Source organism: Protomyctophum bolini, assembly GCF_963924005.1.
Source record: "Protomyctophum bolini genome assembly, chromosome: 19".
Classification (NCBI taxonomy): domain Eukaryota; kingdom Metazoa; phylum Chordata; class Actinopteri; order Myctophiformes; family Myctophidae; genus Protomyctophum; species Protomyctophum bolini.
The window spans coordinates 19,565,511-19,587,390 of record NC_137880.1 but is presented as its reverse complement, the minus strand read 5'-3'; the positions used below and the strand labels follow the sequence as shown (position 1 = coordinate 19,587,390).

The 21,880-nt window shown below is 43.3% G+C and overlaps 1 protein-coding gene across 1 annotated transcript in view; it reads right to left on the bottom strand.

Moving 5' to 3' along the window:
- Nucleotides 1-4,704: 4,704 nt before the first annotated feature.
- Nucleotides 4,705-21,880, bottom strand: part of lama2 (laminin, alpha 2) — a 266,769-nt gene continuing 249,593 nt past the window's right edge. Inside the window, exons 60-73 of the mRNA XM_080791600.1 lie at nt 20,162-20,313; nt 19,003-19,179; nt 15,732-15,921; nt 13,221-13,298; nt 10,556-10,665; nt 10,249-10,342; nt 9,993-10,088; nt 9,325-9,405; nt 8,854-8,931; nt 8,617-8,695; nt 7,688-7,813; nt 7,370-7,500; nt 6,344-6,563; nt 4,705-5,812 (exon numbers count right to left, since the gene is read on the bottom strand). Of these exons, the coding sequence (XP_080647726.1) occupies nt 5,652-5,812; nt 6,344-6,563; nt 7,370-7,500; nt 7,688-7,813; nt 8,617-8,695; nt 8,854-8,931; nt 9,325-9,405; nt 9,993-10,088; nt 10,249-10,342; nt 10,556-10,665; nt 13,221-13,298; nt 15,732-15,921; nt 19,003-19,179; nt 20,162-20,313 (1,773 nt within the window). The 3' untranslated portion in view covers nt 4,705-5,651. The remainder of the gene's footprint in view (nt 5,813-6,343; nt 6,564-7,369; nt 7,501-7,687; nt 7,814-8,616; nt 8,696-8,853; nt 8,932-9,324; nt 9,406-9,992; nt 10,089-10,248; nt 10,343-10,555; nt 10,666-13,220; nt 13,299-15,731; nt 15,922-19,002; nt 19,180-20,161; nt 20,314-21,880) is intronic.

Here is a 21,880-nt window from a genome sequence, read left to right as displayed (position 1 = left end):
CTATAGCCACAATTTGCAACACCAACTATTGTCCATACATCCAAACAGAACGTCCTTTTTGTTTGTATTAGACGTTAAACCAACATGTCATGTGCAGTCTGTAGGAAAAGCTTGAACTATAGTACTATACTCTTATCTGCAAAGTGTTTATAAAAATCCACTGTAGACCTGTTCTATGAGCTACGTACATTCTGCCAAGAAATTCAGTGCAGGTGATAGCTTTCAATAACGCAGCCTCCTGCATTATGTGCAATTTCAAAACAGGTGGTTACAGGCTATAGGCCTACAAGACCGCTGAGTGATTTCCAACAAGCACTTCCTAACTCGGAACACTTCGAAAAATAATACCCTGCATGGAATTCATTGACAGAAAGTAGCTCATAAACCATAACATGTCTACCTGGATTTTTACAAAACTAAAACGTTGCAGATAGAAAGGGTCCAAAGGGATGATACAAGTTTTCCATACAGATGTGATGTTTATGAGTTTACTCGTTTAATGCAATCCTACAGAACTTTTGTTTAGATGAATGGGCTGTCAATGGTTGGTGTTGCAACTAGATTAAACATAATAACAAAAGTCTAGTAGTCCTAGTTGCAAATTGTGGAGCTCCAATGCCTCATTTTGACATATTGTGAGCTGGTAAATTAATTCATACTTGTTTACATTAATATCAATCCTGCTGTTTATCACACCTGTCAGATAAAGTTCCACCTGTGTTTTATACCTTATGCTGTGGCTCATCATACCATACATACCGGTATGACATATCAGACCTTTATGATAATCGATTAAATTTTTCTATTTCCCCTCAGCATTTTGCTGGAAGCTTGTTCATTCCTTCTGGAGAGAGCGGGGACAGTGGGCTTGTTTAGACAGCCAGGTTCTTCAATTCGCATTAAGGCACTCAAGGTATGCATGCTTTTATTTTTGATTCTTATATTAAAAATAATTATAAAAAATTTAACTGGTGTTTTGTGTTCACACAGGACGTTGTACCTGTGACACACCGCCTTCATGAATCATGACATTAGTTTTGTCCCACTACTCCCCAGCTGTCTGAACATAGGCCCCTTACAGGAACACATACAGTACCTGAACAAACAATAACCCAAATACAATGATCACTAAACACTGTAACCTAAACCTGTGTCCACAAACCATGTCTACATCACAGAAATTCACTCTACATAGACTTGCACTTGCTTGAGGAGAGAACCCACACATGCTTCCACTTTTATTTATTCTCCTCAGTTGTTTTTTACTTTGAACTGGTCCTGGTCTACTCCTTCATACTTTAACATAATAGAAGCTTCATTCAAACTGAAGTCTAGCTCATGCCCTGCACCTGTTCCTTTTACTTGTCTAATTGGAGTCATCAACGCTGACCTGCTGCTACTGCAACCATAAACTGGCTTCCAAAACAGCAGTCTGTCAGCATGATATATTTATATATCAATGGAGAGGCAAATGACTCCACATGTGGACATAACATAACGCATCACAGCAATGTCAGTTTCTTTAGGAACAGTACTTCATAGTCTCTAGGTATTGCTGATGTGAATTAAGCTTTTTATTTTACTCAGTACAAAGGTTGTGGTGTACAAATCTCCTGCTTTCAGGCGAAGCTGAATGTTGGGGAGGGGTCCCTGTCCACAGCCCTCCCCTCTGATGTGGCCAGTCTCCTCAAACATTTCTGCAGAGAGCTGCCAGAGCCCCTCTTCCCCTCCGAGGTCCACGCAGCCCTGCTCCAGGCCCAGGCACTGCCCAAACAGGATGAGAGGATAGCAGCCACCCACCTACTGTCCTGCCTCCTGCCTGCCCCAAACACCTCCTTTCTGCGTTACCTCTTCACATTCCTCTCCACCATTTCTCAAAGGTTTGGGATGCTGATTTTGGGATCAAGGGGACCTTGACAAATATGATACAACACTAACAAATATGATTTATCCCAATTGAACTTCCTCCGCAAAGGGACCCAAACTGAGTGAAATTAACAATTGCTTGTTCTGTACTCTTACAGATGTGCTGAGAACCTGATGACCAGCAGTAACTTGGCCGTAGTTTTCACTCCGTGCCTGTTAGCCCCCATCAACACAGTGGAGATGTCTGAAGGACGCCTTGAAGCAAGGGTTGAAGTTCTACACTTCTTCATTGAGAATCCCCACATATTTGGTAATTGCTACATTTGCTAGTGCTACAGTACACTTATGGAAGGATTGTTGTGCATATTATAAAGTAAGTCGTAGTCAGTTTGGTCTAGTCGACAAAGTAATCTGTCATGTGGCTTGATGTTTTGTATACATTTTCTAGATTCAACATAATCCTTTAATTATGCCACTAATTTCAAATAGCCATTGTGAAATCAATATTGGAATGTTCTGTTCTCAGATTAACCACTTAAATCCTGTACTGTACTTACGAATATTCCACCAGCATAGGTTGCTCTAAAAGCGTAGTCAGGCTATTAGTCGATTAAGAACCTTGCTGTGAATGGTCTCATAGTCATAGTCTTCAATTGAACAATGAAACGGCTCCCAAATTCACTCTTTCTGTGAATGCAGTCGGACTCTTGAAAGTAATAGTTCTGGGTTTTGTGATTAACCCATTGATACTTGGTACCACTATACATTGTTTTACCTTTGAATACGGATGCTACCTAGTTATTGCTATACTGTACATGATTTTTGAATAAGAATTTGAAAGAGTTTTTAGAATCCGCCTCGGGTATCAATGGGTTAATGCAGAAGGATATCAAACCAAACTTGGAGTCTCATCATGGTATGGTAACCGAAACCTCTACCAGGGACAGCTCTAGGTTTTGATCCCCAAGGCAACCCAATGGTAATGTTGTTCTCCATGGTGCTAATGTACAGGTGTGGTTCCAAAGGCTGTGATGGATGGTGTAGAGTTTCTCAACTTCAGACCCTTGCAAGACACTGTCCCCATAGGGATAGGAGGAGGAACACGCACAAAGGGGCACTGTCTAAACGGTATTTATTTGTCATAAATCTTTGGACTGTAAAATACTCAATTTGTATACTGTCTGGGTTAAACACGGAGGGTTTGACCATAAGTTGACTTGTTGATCTGTAGAAAGAATTAAGCCCTATACATTTTTGACTAATTTAATGCATTTAATGTTGTCTGACCAAAAGCAGGGAGAACGCATATCGCCACTGAACATGGAAATGAATGACCAGAAGGGGGATATCAAAAGCAGATTCATTGATATTTTAGTTTTGTTTGTTATCTCACAACATTGTCAATTCTTCATGACTTTTTTTGTCTTTTTTAAACGAGTGCAGTGACCCCACCCAGGACCCCAGTGATGGAGCAGGTTGGAGAAAAAAGACCCCTCAGGAGGAGTCTAGGTGTGGAGACCTTCCCCAGCGTTGTACAGTTCAGGAAATACACACTTTATACAGGTAGGTAATACTGTACATGAATACAACTGAGAACCTGAGAGCAGGATAGAAATGTTAATCCTAGAGTGTGTATGAGTCTGTATTTGAAACTATGATTCTGCTACACTTTTCTTCTTTTTTAAATAGAGGAACAAGAGGACAAAGAGGAATGCAGGATGCCAGATGAAACCCTAGAAAGGTAATGAAAATAAATTCCGGCAGGCTTTTGTTCAAAGTGGGATATATATATCTCTCTCTCTCTCTCTCTCTCTCTCTCTCTCTCTCTCTCTTATGGCGCAGCTTAACATTGTAGTCTTGTGAGTCTTGCTGTCATTTCAGATTTTAACAACTATTGTTATATCTGCTATTCAAAAATGTCAGTGTACAAGCTCAGAGCGTGGCATGAAGACTCGTAGACTTTTTAAAGGTGTTTTTTGGTGGTCTCTGTTCCTCTTATCAGGACACTGTTGAATGTTAGTTGCTTCCCCACACTCTACAGAGGACAATCCACGGACGGCTGTCCTGTTCTCCTAAGGGTGGGGAAACTGAACATATCTACATGGAAAAGGCGTCGCACATTGTAACTTTAACTAATGACATTTGTTTTAAATGTGTTTTATCTATGTTTTTTATGTATTATTTGAATAAACTTTTTGCAGATTAAATGGTATTCGTTCTGACGTTTTTCTGTCTTGTATGAACTTCCTTGTTTTATTTCTGCTTTTATTCTCTGTATGTAAAGCACAGTTTTCTCTGAAGTGCTAGCTACAGTATATAAATAAAATTTACTTTAAGGAGTAAGTAAAAAAGTTATAAATTACACTATGAAACTAACATCACAAATGTTCACATTGGTGTGAATAGAGCAATTATTTAAAATATCCTGCCAATATTTGGAGTCCCTTAATGACAAGGACTGCACAACTGAAATCTCTACCAAAGCATAATTGTGCTAACTCTAAATGAGTAACGAAGAGATGTGCATTGGCACTGCCCTCAACACTTCGATTACGATTTACAACGTAATTATTTCATTCTATGATGCAATGCATTACAGTTTACACTTCTATATTGCTGCACAATATGGAAAATCTTCCATCAGTCAAGACAAGCATTCAGATATACTGAACAACTTATAATTAAGCGTATATTGCTGCATGGCCAAATCTATTTCTGATGCCACTAAAATAATTGTATTTCTTAACGCACCCCCCCCCCGCCAATAACAAAACTATAGTCTATAATTTGACATACCGTAACATTACCGTTCTGCTTAAATAAACACAATATTCAGTCTGATGCCAACAGAAATATATTTAAAGGGAGTAGGGACTGTCTTATACATTATTTTAAACCACGCCATGCAGTAAACACAATCCTGTTAAGCTGTCTTGCCAAAGAAGATGACAGACAAAAACAAAATACTTCCAATCAATTGTAAAATATTGAGGCCTAGAGAACATCCAGAAATGAAGGGAGGGAAAAAAGAGAACAACCTGTGTTCCAATGGATCCAATAGTTATTTAACATATATCATTGGTCAAACATTCAAGACACACTTTAACCACTTCAACTTTAAATTCTTTAAAAAAGAGCGAAACTAGCAGATCGACAAGCTCACAGCATGTCTGTAGATTGGCTATTTTTTCAACTTCTGTGTGATGCCATTGCTGTAGTATTAATTGAAATATGGAGATGCAATTTCATGCTTCTAAAAGGCACTGCAGTCAGGAAGCTACCACTCATGTAAATACTGTAGAACAATAAGAGACACAGATACAAAGTAGAAAAATATATTAGGCTGTAATTAAGTGTAATTAAGTAGCCCTACATGAAACAGGTTAAAAAAAACTTCCAGAGTTCATTTCCTCTGTTCCTCCACTTCAAAGTACTGCACTTGTGATGTATTCATTCACTTAATCGCACAAATATGAAAAATAACCCTCAACAGACAAGACAAGTAAATAGACTAGTAAATGTAATCACACTGCACAGCTTTGATTACAAATTACATTTTTGTTTGCTTGCATCATTTATCATATCTTTTGGAGAATTAAACTACTCTATTACTGACTATGTTCTCAAAGTGAGGTCCTGGAACCCCAGGGGTCCCTGAGGCTGCCCAGCTATTGGTAGTGACTGACATTTGGTTGTTTCTACACTCTCAGAGTTGAGGGGGTCCGTGGCCACAATTCATACTAATCCGGGGGGGTCCTTAGAGAAGCAGTGATGCAGAGTGCTGCTCAGGCAGCGAGAGCAGGACAGGACATAGGCTGGACTCCTTTCATCTCCAGGCCTTTGTTGAAGTGGACCTCCATGGTCTTTCCGCCCTTGGTAATCTTTAGGTTTCTCATACAGCCTCGGAATGAGGTGCTGGTGGAGAGAGCTGCCTGATGAAGTCCATCTGGAGAGAGAGAGAGAGAGAGAGAGAGAGAGAGAGAGAGAGAGAGAGAAAGAGATGAGGAGGTGCCCTAAGTGAGTGATTCAGGTAGAAAATACATGAATAAATACAATGAAGACGGGAGAGATTTGACGTGTCCGAAACCACATAGTGATAGAAAACTTTCCTTGTGACCATGGCACACGCGCTCTGACTTATGGTGCGTTACCCGTTCAAATCACACTATAGAAATAAAGGTAATGCTGCCTTTTCGTTTTTATTCTTGCATGATGGATCAATGACAGACGTTTCTACTATCCATTTTCGGCTATCCGGCTATCCAGCCGGACACTGATGAAGGGATAGCAAAGATAAAAACTAAAACGCAGTCTTGGTGTGTGCAACCCATTCTTTTTATTTCTATAATGAGAAACCACATACTAACATACTACATGCTACACATAGTCATTAACATTAGTCAGCACCATAGTCGTCACTAGTATGTGACCTCGGACGGGGCCATTTTGTGAGCGAGGGAGAGGGTGTTCTACGTACCAGGGTGTCCCCCTACGTAGATGGGGTCATTGGTGTCGCAGGCGTTGGAGCGAGCATTGGGACTCTCCGCTTGGCTCTTCTTGCCGTCGACCTCCAGCTCCAGCCTGTGGCGCTGCTTCTTGGCAATGACCGAGTGCCACTGCCCGTCACACAGGCCCGCCCCCTCTGGCTCGTGCTCGGCTGTGATTCGTCCGGCTCCGTTGTCGACGTGGAACAGCAGCTGGGGGGATGGGGGGGCACAGAGAATGTTAATTAACTCAGTGGTTCAAAGTGGGGTGCGGGGACACCCAGGGGACCCTGAGGGGTTCCAGGGGGTCCCCAGCTAAATGATTGATAGAAGAACTAAATGTACCCTTACAGGTTTGAGGTTTCTCACTCTGCTACTACGACTACAAAGGGAAGCACCGAACCTTTCATAACCTGAAACCTTCCAGAACCTGTTAAGTCCCGTGATGGTGTTTGTTTTAGTTTTTTCCAGAACCCCCCCTAGAGGGAGAGGTACGTCATCAAAAAAATAAAAAATAAACTATTAAAAGAATATCTGATTTACAAGCTCACAATGTGTCACATCACAGTGTGCGGTGAGCTTGTAGATCTGATATTCTTGCTATAATAGAGAACATTTATTTGGAAAGTTCTGAGTTTTGAGTTCCCAGAACTGAGGTTTAGCAGCACCTTCTGAGCAGGGCCCAAATGAGGTTCTGAGAACCTGAATGTGAAACCTCAAACCGAGCCTTAGCGTTATATGGAAATTAACCCTGAACCTGTCCTGTGGAATACTGTATGTTAGACAGGCATAACAAGCTGGGAGGCATTCAAATGATTGGGTTACTTGATGAATCATTTTTATTCGTTGAATGTGGCATCAGTGCCGTCAGGGGATATTGGGGACGTTAACCCAATATCAGGTTGACAGTGACTTACGGACTTGGGATAGGCTTTGTGTGTGTGTGTGTGTGTGTGTGTGTGTGTGTGTGTGTGTGTGTGTGTGTGTGTGTGTTTGCGCGTGCGCACACACTCACGCACCTTTCCCTGATTGATCTCCAGGCCCAGTCCCTCGTTGCCCTGGTTACTGACTGCCAACAGAACCCCGTTAGTTCTGCTGGTTCTGAACTCCAGAGATACACTGACATCTAGACCCACTCTGTAGGTCGACACTACACACACACACACACACACACACACACACACACACACACACACACACACACACACACACACACACACACACACACACACACAGAATGGATATTAAACGGAGTTGCTTCCCAAATTAAATATTATTCTTTTAATAATGGATGACTGTGATGAAGTGTTGCAGCCACAGTAGAACAGGAAGCCCACCTGCTTTGAGGAAGCCACTGCCATGGAAATAGGTCCCCGTCTCTGTGGAGGTGAAGCAGCTTCCCACCATGTGACTGCCAGTGGGCGTGGCCATGTCCACGTTGAAGTGTTCCAATACCGGTTTCTCTGCTGGTGTCAGGAAGCGTTCAGATGTTTTACTCACTACCACCATGTACAAATACTCTGTTTCTCTGCTGGTGTCAGGACGTGTTCAGATGTTTTACTCACTACCACCATGTACAAATACTCTGTTTCTCTGCTGGTGTCAGGACGTGTTCAGATGTTTTACTCACTACCACCATGTACAAATACTCTGTTTCTCTGCTGGTGTCAGGACGTGTTCAGATGTTTTACTCACTACCACCATGTACAAATACTGTACTTGTAGTACAAGTCCTGCGTTCAACCATATGACTTGAGTAAAAGTACCAAGACATTCTAAAATGTAATAGCTAATCTACAAACTCACGTTATTTAGATCAACTGTTTTAGCTATTTAATCCCACACTTAATCCCTATATACCCTCCTATAGACCGGAGTCCCTCAGGGGTCTATACTACTAGCACCACTCATTTTTACATCAGTTATATCTTACCCCTTATCTGCGTTGATCGGCTAGTTGAACTATTAAAATGTTTTTCAAAATAGTAACAAATGGCAAATAAGTTTAGGCAAGATAGGGCCCCAAATCTCTTCTCCAGAAATAGGCTTGTCGGAACAAACTGTTCTGCTATTTTTGAATTTGAATAATTTGAACATGAATGTTATGACCATAATGATGTTTCCATCCAACAGCAACGTTATGGAACACATGCATCAAACTAAGCTTATCATACATGATACAACCACCAACCACTGACACAGTGTCATGAGGCTGATAGGATCACAATGGACTCTAGTCTATAGAATAGATAAATAGATGCATTACCTGGAACCGATGGTTTAAGGCTCACACCATGTCCAGACATCCTAAAGTTACGAATGCAGCCGTTGATACTGTAGAGAATCTAGACAGAGAGAAACACACAATAGCTTTACTGTAGAATGTTTTCTATTCGTCTGTGTGTGTGTGTGTGTGTGTGTGTGTGTGTGTGTGTGTGTGTGTGTGTGTGTGTGTGTGTGTGTGTGCGTGGCTGCGTGCCTGCGTGCCTGTGTGTGTAATTACCGGTCCTATCCTCTTGGTGGAGTAGTTGGGCGGCAATCCACCCAAATAAACCGTTCCCACCACATCCAGCAAGTCAGCCTGGAGAGAGAGAGAGAGAGAATTATTGTACAAATAGAAATTCTTAAAATATATTTATTTTACACTTCCTTTAAACTAAGTTAAACTAACTATACAGACAGTATGGGTAGTACTAACAGCCACGAAGATAATTGGGTACTGGAGTACACAGATTTATCTTGAGTCTAACTATATCATGCAGGTCATGTGGTTTATGTGTGGTTGCAATTGTAATTAATTATGTTATACTTGCAGTTGTGCACAGGTTTCATGCACCAAGAATAGGCAATATTCGTTCAAAACAGGTCGCACTGCCATGCGTTGCGATTGTGAGCTTGTAGATTGTCTATTTTTCAGTGCATGACACCAGTGTACAACTAATTATTATTAAGGCTAACAGAGACAGTAACGTACCTTCTTAGGACTGAATATCAATTTATTGTATTTATTGTCCACGGACAGCTGACCTCTCTTCTGGTTACGCAACACCTTGACCTGATGTCAGACGAAACATTAAACACAGTGAGGATAGAGGTAAGTACAATAAAACATATAATAACACCAAGTATCATTGTAAGCCTTGTCATAAACAAATACGACCACTTAAGGGTGATTTATTTTTAAAAAGCTAAATATTGTGTGACACAAAATTAAAGAAGCCCAAAACGTCTTATCCTACAGTATAATGTCCTCAGTGTGCCTGCAGTGTGTCACTGTTCCCTGCATGCACAACACATGAACTCTGACTGCTTCTATCTTGTACCAAAACAAGCCCAGATTTTATATTAAATTAAAGTCTGAAGTCCCCACAGCATATTTCAGGTTCAGGCGAGCTTTCTTGGTTTATTAAAACATGACATGATTTATGGCCCGTCACTTGTCAAGGACAGCTGACTGACTAACAGTGGAGGCTGGCTTCAGTTCTCACTGAGCAAGAGAAGAATAGGTGACAGGAGGCCTACAAATGTGTGTATGAAAATGTGACCTAAGGTAAAAACTGTTGAACACAACTGAAAGCCTAGCAAACGTGTTAAAGGGATGAATGGAAAATGAATGGACAGTGAGTGAATGAGCCAGCTCACCTTGTGCCAAGTCCCATCGCTGATGGAGAGAGGAACGCAGGCAGATATGTTCCCATTACCCAGATCAAAGGCCAGACACACCTGGCCATCCTTTATCTGAGGAGAGAGAGAGAGAGAGAAATGGCTAGATGTTAGATTTCTTTCATGTCTCAGATCGTAACGCATCCCCTTTATTGGGTTAGCCCAAACTTTGCAAAGTCTGTCTGTATGTTATAATACAATGGAGGTTAGGAGTGACGGAGCAGTAGATAGATACCTGGATGGTAACAAAGTCTGCATGGTTGAATCTGGCCATGTAGAAAACCAGTCCAGATTCCTCCTTAGTCCTGAGCTCAAACTCAAATATCAGCCTAATACGCACGCACGCACGCACACACACACACACACACACACACACACACACACGCAAGCACACACACATACACACACACACACGAACACACACGATTAATACTTTGCTTGGAAGTGTATTTGGTATTTATTACATAGTCGGAACAAAATATTCTGTTAATTAATCCATGCAGTGCAGGCTGGTGACTTTACATGTGGACTGAGATGCATACTTCTCTCTGACTTTGGCGTCGTCGAAGGCGAAGCTCATATGGCTGTTCTTTGTGAGTCCGAACTGATAGGCCTTCTCCATGGCTGCAGCCAGGCCTGGTCCACACGCATCCTGGGAAATGGACACGCGTCAGCAGAGGTGCAAAAAGTACTATTATACAACAGGTCGTTTCGAGGAAGCAATCGGATTGGTTGAAACAGCTTTCTATAGCCGTGATTTAACCACGATATTGGAACGGCTAATCAAAACAAAGAATTCAGCCGTGCTTTTCTCCCAGAGCACAGCAGACTCGGTGGCTGGGCTAGCTAGTTTCTTGGGACTTTTGTGGTCGTATTGGCTACTTCTGTCATTAAAAGAATATCATTTTTCAGCGATAATCTTAGTTTTAAGGGTAACTGTTAAACTGTAACTGTATAATTGCAATATTACATGAGACGGTGTTCTTTATCGTTGATAAAGATAGATTGATCTTGATATCGTTGATATCGTTGATAAAGAACACCCTCTCGTGTAATATTGCTTCAATATTTGTGTACATAAGTAACAGTATCGATACTGCAATGTAGAAATACTCTGTTTACAAGTAAAAGTCTGGAATTCAACATTTACTTGTGTAAAATTATTGGTATTAGAATGTAAAAAAAGTAGTAACAAAGGTAGAAAGCAGGTCTACTCATTTTAAATGTAAAAAATCATAAATGTATAAAAATCTTTTGAAAATAGCTGATCAACAATTACATCAGTAATAGAGCCATTACTGAGAGTCATCAGGATATGGGTGGCATCATTCTTTCCACCAATCCCAATCCATTTGCTTTTTGTTCTCTTTCTTCCTTTTATCCTCCCTTCCTACTCCCACCTTTACTCTACTCCCCTGTACTTTTCTTTACTATTCTCTGATTTACTTGATTTCCTGTTATTCTCTCTCCTCTATTGAAGCGTGTGATGTGAGTGTAGCTCACTTTGTGACCACACTGTGTCACTGTTGTAACATGTACAGCCTCTCAGCTCAACCGCTCAACCACATTTCTCTTCTTCTATTTGCTTTTCCCTCTTCTTCACTTATTGTTTTCTTCTCTGCACTCCAGTTTACATTTCACTTGCTTCCTTTGTCTCCTCTCCTCTCCTCTCCTCTCCTCTCCTCTCCTCTCCTCTCCTCTCCTCTCCTCTCCTCTCCTCTCCTCTCCTCTCCTCTCCTCTCCTCTCCTCTCAGGTACTGCTAAGTAACCACTAAAGGCTCATACATACACCAGTTTTTGATAAGCTATCACCTAAAACGGTGATAACCTATCACCAAAAACTAGTATGTATGAGCCTTAAGGCTGCTGTGATTCCTCCAGTGTTTTTGTGAGTGTGTATATTAACCATAAAGTTAGTGTGTGTGTGGACGCGTGCGTTTGTGCGTTCCAGATGAACAAGATGCTATACACTCCCTGGTACCGTGACCTTGCTTTGTAACGAGCGTTGCACACCTCTTATCACTCTCTCTTCATCCTCATACACCCCCACCCTCCACCCCTCCACCCCTCCACTCTCCTATAACTAACAAAAGGGAGACGTAGTTCGTTCTGGAAACTCGTTCCTCTCTGTGCCCACCGTCCTCTTTCCACGGCCTTTCCATTAAAGATCACAAAAGGAGGACGTCACTCTGTTCAGCAGGACCAGCCTCTCCCCCCCCCCCCTCTCTCTCTCTCTCTCTCTCTCTCTCTCTCTTGTCATCTTAGGTTCTTCTCTCCTCCTGGTCCCCCCCATCCATCCATGCTTCCATTAAGCTAACAATGGGCAGACAGGCTCCTATTCAGACAGAGGGCTTTGCCTTTGGTTGGAGGTCGCGTCAATAGAATCTCAAGTCATTCAGACAAGTTTTTGTGTATGCCTATGTGTGTATGTATAATCTCTGTGCGTGTCTGTGCGCGCGAGCGTGTTACTGTTCGTGTGAGTGTGTGTGTCCGTGCGTGTGTGTGTGCGCGCGTGCGTGTGTGTGTGTTGTTGGACGTTATTCTCTTGCATTGCAACTGGTCACAACATGGAGCTCAGAAGTGAATTTCTCCCCCCCCCCCCCCCTTAGGTTTTGGATGATGTTTTAATTGTTTTCTTCTTCTTTCTTTTACACAGGTGGTTGATACTGTGGGAGCATGTTCTCTCCTCCGCCCACAGAAAGGGCCTTTTCATGTGTGGAGTTTGCATGTTATCCCCGTGTCCCCTAGGGTAGGTAGGGTACCCTCATGTTCTCCCCGTGTCCCCTAGGGTAGGTAGGGTACCCTCACATGTTCTCCCCGTGTCCCCTAGGGTAGGTAGGGTACCCTCACATGTTCTCCCCGTGTCCCCTAGGGTAGGTAGGGTACCCTCACCGTGTCCCCTAGGGTAGGTAGGGTATCCTCATGTTCTCCCCGTGTCTCCTAGGGTAGGTAGGGTACCCTCCCTGTGTCCCCTAGGGTAGGTAGGGTACCCTCATGTTCTCCCCGTGTCCCATAGGGTAGGTAGGGTACCCTCCCTGTGTCCCCTATAGGGTAGGTAGGGTACTCTCATGTTCTCCCCGTGTCCCCTAGGGTAGGTAGGGTACCCTCCCTGTGTCCCCTAGGGTAGGTAGGGTACCCTCATGTGTGTGCGCGTACGTGTGTGTGTGTGTGTGTGTGTGTGTGTGTGTGTGTGTGTGTGTGGTGTACCATGTCAGGGGCAGGCTCCGTGGGAGGGGCAGCAGCCGAGGTTACAGTGGGCGCAGGGGGAGCAGGGAGCGTGGCTTCCTATAGGCCGTGGGGTCAGTGGGAGGGGACAGCAGAGGTTAGTGATTATGGCCACACAGCCAATCAGAATGGCTACAGCGTGCGTGACACTCATAGTGCCCCCAGGTCAGCATGTACCCAAAGATGACATGACAAACAGCTCACAAACATATTATTAGGATTTGTTCTCAGAATACTTTCAATGCAAACCTCAAAGGCTTGAGGTTATAGCTCTGACTCTGATAAATCATTGAAACCTATATTATACTTCATTGTGCATCGATATACTAGCCGAAATAGCCTCAAAAAGCTCTCATTGTGTCATGGTTGTTTGCTCGTAGCACGGCAATCTTTGACAAATGTTTCTGTATTCTCGCCAAATGTTTGTCTACATTTGCCTATTATAACATGTTAGAGTTAATTTACTTAATATGTAACTGTTTACATAACAAACCATTACATATTCTCCACGTTTCCCTCTATGGCAGCGGTCATCAGCCACTGGAGTAGTGTGGTGGTGTTTACCTACGGAAACACATTGCCCTCCCGCTGGATTTAGTATTTAGGTGTTTTCACTATTTGTTATGGTGACGGGGAAGGTTGGGGCAACCAAAACAAACAGTTTGTTATGGTAGATGGGGAAGGTTGGGGCAACCAAAACAAACAGTTTGTTATGGTAGATGGGGAAGGTTGGGGCAACCAAAACAAACAGTTTGTTATGGTAGATGGGGAAGGTTGGGGCAACCAAAACAAACAGTTTGTTATGGTAGATGGGGAAGGTTGGGGCAACCAAAACAAACAGTTTGTTATGGTAGACGGGGAAGGTTGGGGCAACCAAAACAAACAGTTTGTTATGGTAGATGGGGAAGGTTGGGGCAACCAAAACAAACAGTTTGTTATGGTAGACGGGAAAGGTTGGGGCAACCAAAACAAACAGTTTGTTATGGTAGACGGGGAAGGTTGGGGCAACCAAAACAAACAGTTTGTTATGGTAGACGGGAAAGGTTGGGGCAACCAAAACAAACAGTTTGTTATGGTAGATGGGGAAGGTTGGGGCAACCAAAACAAACAGTTTGTTATGGTAGATGGGGAAGGTTGGGGCAACCAAAACAAACAGTTTGTTATGGTAGATGGGGAAGGTTGGGGCAACCAAAACAAACAGTTTGTTATGGTAGATGGGGAAGGTTGGGGCAACCAAAACAAACAGTTTGTTATGGTAGATGGGGAAGGTTGGGGCAACCAAAACAAACAGTGAAAAGAGCAAAATACAGCGAGAGTGTAATGTGTTTCTGCAGGTATAGACACCCCCACACTGATGACTGCTACTGCTAGAGAGATATAATGTGTACAAATGTATACAATACTATATACTGTTTTGTAATAAATAGAGGGCAACATTACATACTATGCTTTTAAGGAACTGTGCAAAATCTGATTAAGTGACAATGGACAAAGTTTAAGTGTAACATACAGTAAGTTATGGCCATGGGGCCACAAGGTTATTTGTAAACCAAGCTTCCCAATTCCCATTGAGCCTGTGCCTCCCCGCTCCACTGGAGTTCTATTAGGATGACTATTTAGCACTATTAAGACTAATTCCTTCTGAGAATGCAGACACTGTAGTATAGCATATTAGTGCATATGAATTGAATATAAAACTGCCTATTATGGATACTGATTAAAATACAAATTCATCAATCTGGGGTTGTTAGCAACATGTGGCCTGCCTGCATAAGGCAGAGTAGCACTGTGGCACACCTAGAACAGCAGATGAGAAATATAGCTGGCTTTTGTAGCGCTGTGGCGGTGTACTGCATGACAAACTGCAGTTCAGTGCTTTCATTTAGCAGCTGACTGACGGCTAACCTATGGCCGGTCTATATATTATGAAGCAGGTGAACTACTGCCAGCCTATGCAGTGACTAACAGCCTTGTCAGCCCTCTTAGCTTGGCACCTAAATGCTAACCTGGAGAGCTATGGCGGCAGTGAGGTCGTAAAGCATAAAGCCGCGTGCGGCAGCAGAGCTAGCCTAGCGTAGCGCAGCGGCGTGGCTCTGCACTCTGCTGTATGATAGCCTGTCAGAGGTCTAGCTCATTGGATCAGGGCTAAAGGCACAATAAAGCAGACTTAATGGCCTGTGCAACTGCTGTGTGATGGAGCGCTAAGCTAACACAGCGAGGCCATCACTGCCCTTTATCACACAGAAATAGCCGTGTGAGTGCGCACATGCGCGTGTGTGTCTCTGTGTGAAAGTCAGGAGGTTTGGTATGTGTTAATACTTTTATATTATGCTTGCACTATGTTTTACATTTGTGTGAATACTGGTGCTGGTGTCAGTGATAAAACGTGAGTTTATTAGATTACATGTTTTACATGTGTGTGTATTTGTGTGTGTGTGTGTGTGTGTGTGTGTGTGTGTGTGTGTGTGTGTGTGTGTGTGCACCACTACTTACGGTAGCGACCACCGGTGGTGGCGTGGCGGGTGCTTGGGTCGGAGGAAGGGCCGGTTTAGGCTCCTCCTCTTCCTCTTCCTCCCCCTCCCCTTCGTCTGGGAGGACAGCGGGCGGGGGAGGGGGCGCCAGGTTGGGGCACTGACCTATTTCAGCGTTCTCAAACGACACAGGCTGGGAGAAGTCTGAGAGACTGGGGGGAGAGGAGAGGAGGGGAAGGGCAGGCAGACAGGCAGACATGAATATATTGAAGAATAACAGTGTCAACTATGAGTTTTCAAAAGTGACCTCTGTTAGAAATGAGGTCATATGGCAGAACAAAGATCACTCTCACGCACACGCACACGCACGCACGCACGCACGCACACACACACACACACACACACACACACACACACACACACACACACACACACACACACACACACACACACACACACACACACACACACACACACACACACACACAGGGGTGAAATATGAGTCTAAGCATTTGAGTTATGAGTGTGTTTATGATACTGGACAGGTCTATTACTGCTGAGAGAGACACTGGTTTATCATCATCATCATCATCATTGCTTCACACAAACAAAATTAGCAGGGATTTATTCTCATAGGTTACTCTAGACCAGTGGTAACCAACCTTTTCAAGCCCAAGAGCCCATTTTATTCCCAATTGTAAGCCAAGATCTACCACTAAAACGTGTTAGAAAAAACACTTGTTTTTTTGCTATTTCTGACAGGCTCAATGCATGTGCACACATCCACACAAAGACTAAAGCTTAAATTAGAATAAATACTTATAGTAAGTTATATTATCAATGTCAAATAATATTAAGACAAATTAGAAATAATTAGTATTAGAAATATTTTGTTTCTCATTTCAATGAATATTCACATTGGCAGATGTTCAAATGACATAGGCATAACATGACCATATATATTTGCACAGATATGGTGACATACTCTCAGGGTCAGCCCACCTTTAATGAGACTGCTGTGACTGCACTTTATCTGCAAGCGTTTTGAAATCTGGTTCATATTTAGTGATTGCCAGTCTGAGGGTGTCATTAAGATGTGAGTCAGTCATACGAGTTCTAAACTTGGATTTTATTATTTTCATTTGTGAAAAGGCCATTTCACATAAGTACGTGCAACCAAAGTAGGCATGCAGCTTCAGTGCACACGACACAATCAGGGGATACTTCTCTGCTCACAAGAGACCAAAATTCCTTCTCTTTAGCTCTGACCTGCAGGTGACAGTCACTTACTAATCCAATAATCTCCATTTAAATATCTGAAGTTAATGCAAACACATCCTGCATTTTATCGGACAGCAGTTCAATGACAGTAGGCTCAGTAAAGAGGAAAGGGTTTGATACAAAAGCAGCTACTTGACTCATGCGTTGTACTTCAACAAGTTTTCATATTTCATATTTATCATATTTTTTGCTCTATGTGTGCATGTGTACAGAATTCAAACTGTAGCATTGATTATTGTCACGGACGGAAGTCATTCTTTCCCTTTGCATATGCCCTGGAGTGCACTCGCCTATTAGTTTGCATTGCAGACTGGTATATTCAGTATATTTTTCCTCATTTTTATATTTTTGTTGTTGCTACGCACAGTGCGCAGCAGTTGAGGAGAACGCAACTATGCATTCCTTTAAGCAACACAACTTCTGCAGCTGCATCCATATGTTTAGAATTTGCATCAATGATCAAATCCCAATAATAAAAAATATTATAACAACGAACAACGAAAACTGAAGGAGCAGCGGCGCTATCTATCTATCTGTGTCTGCAGCCTGTCACGAGCCCCGTAATGAACGCACGTTGTTCCGTATTTTAATGTCGGGTCGGAGAATAAATACAGTATGAATGACGGCGGGATTTATTTGACAACTCTGTCCTGCTTTCTTCACGAGAAGAGAAGAGCGCTCACAGCTGCTAATATGGTACCTGTCAGTTCGCTTTACGGCTTGTGTAGTGTAGTATGTGAACCTGGGTCTGGGAAGCTCAGAGCTGCAGCCATTGGCTCATGATACGAGCACACGACCAATGGGACAGGTCATTCAGTGTTGCTAAGATACCACCCCTCCCACCACACACGCACACACACCCTTGGACGATGGGGTCTATTCTCAAACTCAGAGCCACAGCGCTCTGCTCAAAATTAATTTGCATGTGACGAGCGGCACTGACATTATTCCAATGGGTCTAACACTTCGCGATCGACTGGAAACGTTCCCGCGATCGACTGGTAGATCGCGAACCCCGGGTTGGTTACCCCTGCTCTAGACAGAGCATCAAAATAAAGCCATCCACCACCGTTAGACAACATTTTAGGCATGCCATTATAGGCCCAAAGTATCCAAAGGTATCCTAGACATATATACTTTCTGTACGTGATGTGTATTTAGGCAAGGTTTCAGTTCGATTCGATCGCCATTGACTAGCCGATGAAATCATCCGTACCCGACTTTGGACAATTCAAGCCCCCTAAAAGGAGGAAGATATGTGCTCTGTGGTGACACAGATAAAATATGACCAAAATAATTATGACCAAAATAATTTCCAATTTCAGGTGGCGAAAAATAAAACACAAAATGGTGTGGAATAAAAGTATTGCTTGTTCTCCCAAAAACGTATTATGACTTTGAAATAATAATTTAAATCATTTTGATGGCCCGGTAAAACTATTAAGCGGTAATTAAGTTGGTTTCATTGGGTAAATTTATGTTTTTGTTTCTCTCTCTAAATATATTCATGGAAGGCAACCATCACATCACTATGTTACAATTGCAAACCACATTATTACTGCCTTAGCAAACCATGATAGCAAACCATATCGTCTCTGTTGGGTGCATGGAAAGTGAAACCTCAAATAAAAAAATAGCAAAAGTAGTGGATCTACATTAAATATGGAGTAGTCAAGGACCCCCAAACTGACACTAATTAGCCTGCGGACCCCATTTGAAAAGACATGCCAGTGGGAAGATAAGAGAAGATTTGTATGTCTCTAGCAGTGATTCTCAACCATTTTCATTTCAAGGACCCCCAATTTCACATGCATTAGGCTATGAGAGTGTAACAAATGGAGCCAAATGATTCGGTTCCATTTGTACACTCTCTGAGTTACAGACCCACAAGGGTCCATTTGGTTCCTAATTATCATTTAGCTGGGGACCCCCTGGAACTCTCTTGGGACCCCACTTTGGGAACCACTGTGTTAGAGATTTGACTGTGCATGAATGGATGAGGGATGACCTACACAGCGTTGACCATGAGGTTCCATATGCATCCCTGGAAGGGAACGTTGACCCGGTTGGTGGTCAGTTCCACGACAGCGGGGAATCCCCCCAAAAACAGACGCTGCAAGGTGAGTGGCTGGTCATCTGGGAGACCCACCTCCCTCCTCGCTTCCTCATCCACCTGCACTGCAAACATTCTACACACACGCACGCACACACACACACACACACACACACACACACACACACACACACACACACACACACACACACACACACACACACACACACACACACACACACACACACACACACACACACACACACACACACACACACACACACACACACACACACACAATTAGGCACTTATGTGGAGAAAACAACATTATTGACTGGAGTGCTAAGTACATGTACTGAAGTTATTGGAGTATATATATATTTTTACTTCTACTTCTACTTGTACTTTTACTCCACTAACAGTTATTTGAAAACTTTAATTACTATTAGTTGATTAGAATTTTATCACCCATTATTACCCATTTGTTTATTGTGTTAAGGATCCAAGATGGCCGCAGCACCAGGAAGGGGTGGGGCGGAGGTGAGCGGGTGGGGTCGACATATGCCCTTACTGGGCTGCGTTCAGACATTCAAGACACCTGTCTTGTGTTTGTCTTGTGTCTGTGTTTATAATGGCCGCTCCAATGCATTTCCAATGAAAGCCCATATGGTTTGACCAAACATTTTGTTTGATGGAGGGGGAGGGGGGCAGAACACATCCATCAAAGCTGTGTCAGACACAAGGCAAGTGTCTTGAATGCAGCTCAGTATATGTCGACCCCGCCCGCTCACCTCCACCGCCCAGAAAGGCCCTTATTATACCACTTCAGCCCTTTAGTATACTGTGAACTATATACTACTTTCAAAGGAAAGGAAAACTTGAAATTTACTTTTGCTAAAAAGATGCATAATTGCGATATAATTTGAATACTTTTGTACTTTTACTCACTTTTCAATCAATTTTGAATACTGGACTTTTACTTGTAACAGAGCATTTCCACATTGTGGTATTGGCACTAGGACTTAACCCATTTTGACCTGAGAAAAGGTTCTACAAATGCCTTCTACAGTAAATCCTGACGCCAGTACTTCCTCAAAGGGCACGTGGCCCACACCAACCTGCCAGGCAGCCTCTCGATGCGCAGCGAGTGTGCTCTCCCATCATGCAGGATGCCTTGGTCCAGTCGGCGGGTCAGGCTGCGCTTTGTGTGGCCGTTTGGGGACAGCACCACCTCCAGGCTGCCTTTGTTCAGCATGACTGACAGGAATGGCTGAAGGGGGACATTATTATTATTATTACAACGTTACATGGAGGATGGATGGATGGGTGCAGGAAGGAAGGATGGAAGGGTGGATGGAAGGGTGGATTGATGGGTGGATGGATGGGTGGATGGATGGGTGGATGTGTGTGTGTGTGTGTGTGTGTGTGTGTGTGTGTGTGTGTGTGTGTGTGTGTGTGTGTGTGTGTGTGTGTGTGTGTGTGTGTGTGTGTGCGTGCACACGTTGGGCAATGTGCAGGCCGGAGGGCTGAGATGAGATGAGATGGACAGCAGCAGAGAAGAGAGTAGAACCAAAGGATAACCAGGATGTGAGGAACAGAGAGGAGAGGATAATGGGGGGAAGAGATGAGAGGGCAGAGAGCAAGACGAGACCGAGAGAGAGAGAGAGAGAGAGAGAGAGAGAGAGGTGCTATGGAGCGACAGACTGGGGGTCAGGCTAATTTGAATTTTAATTCACTGTGTGCCAGAGGGTGAAGTGAGAGACAATTTACCACCTGAAAATGGAATTTCAATTTGAGGTCGGGGACAAATTGAACTGAGATGTAGCTACAACACGCCTCTCTCGCTGCGCTGTCTCACATGCACGCACCCACGCACGCACACGCGCGCGCACGGGGGAGGGGGGGATACGTGCCAGCATGAGACATAGAAATAAGTACAGTACATGGCCCTATGCATGCACGCATGTCTGCATGTGTGCACACAGTATGCTTAACCAAGAGGACAGTATACAGTACCAGACACGTGTGTGTGTGTGTGTGTGTGGGTGTATACTAAGAACTGCATGTTCACAATACTCAAGACCCAGAGGCAAGCGCATGCAGCATATGAGCACACATGCGCACGCACGCGCACACACACACACACACACACACACACACACACGCACACACACACACACACACACACACACACACACACACACACACACACACACACACACACACACACACACACACACACACACACACACACACACACACACACACACACACACACACACACACACACACACACACACACACACACACACACAATCCTGTACCTACACGTATAACCATTCCAATCATCTTCCCTTTTGAAGTGTCTAATGTCAGGATGTCAGGATGGAGGGGATGGTTGTAATTTAGATTTCGGTTGCAGGATCAAGTCTGTTCTGGTTCTGGAGACGACTGGGGCAGTGCACCAATTTTAAACAGTTTGCCCACGTGGTCTCAAATTATGTGTGTGTGTGTTTACTATACTTGTGAGGGCCAATCTAACCTAGTATAGCAGAATTCAAGAAATAGACATTGTGAGGACAGAGAAATGGATGTTTTATGGTGAAGCAAACACTTTGGTGGGGTTAGGTTTACAAGTAGGAAAAGATTTAGGTTAGGACTAGGATTAGATATTATTTAGCAATCTGGGAACCCATCAGCAAACAAAGGGAAAAAAGCCCTCCTCTACAATGGGAGTTGCCGACAGGTTCTGGAGAGATTAGATGTTTGGTTAGAGTTGGAGTTCCTATAACTCTGAGGCTTTACTGTTGAAATGGTGAAAATAATTGCTGTCCTTC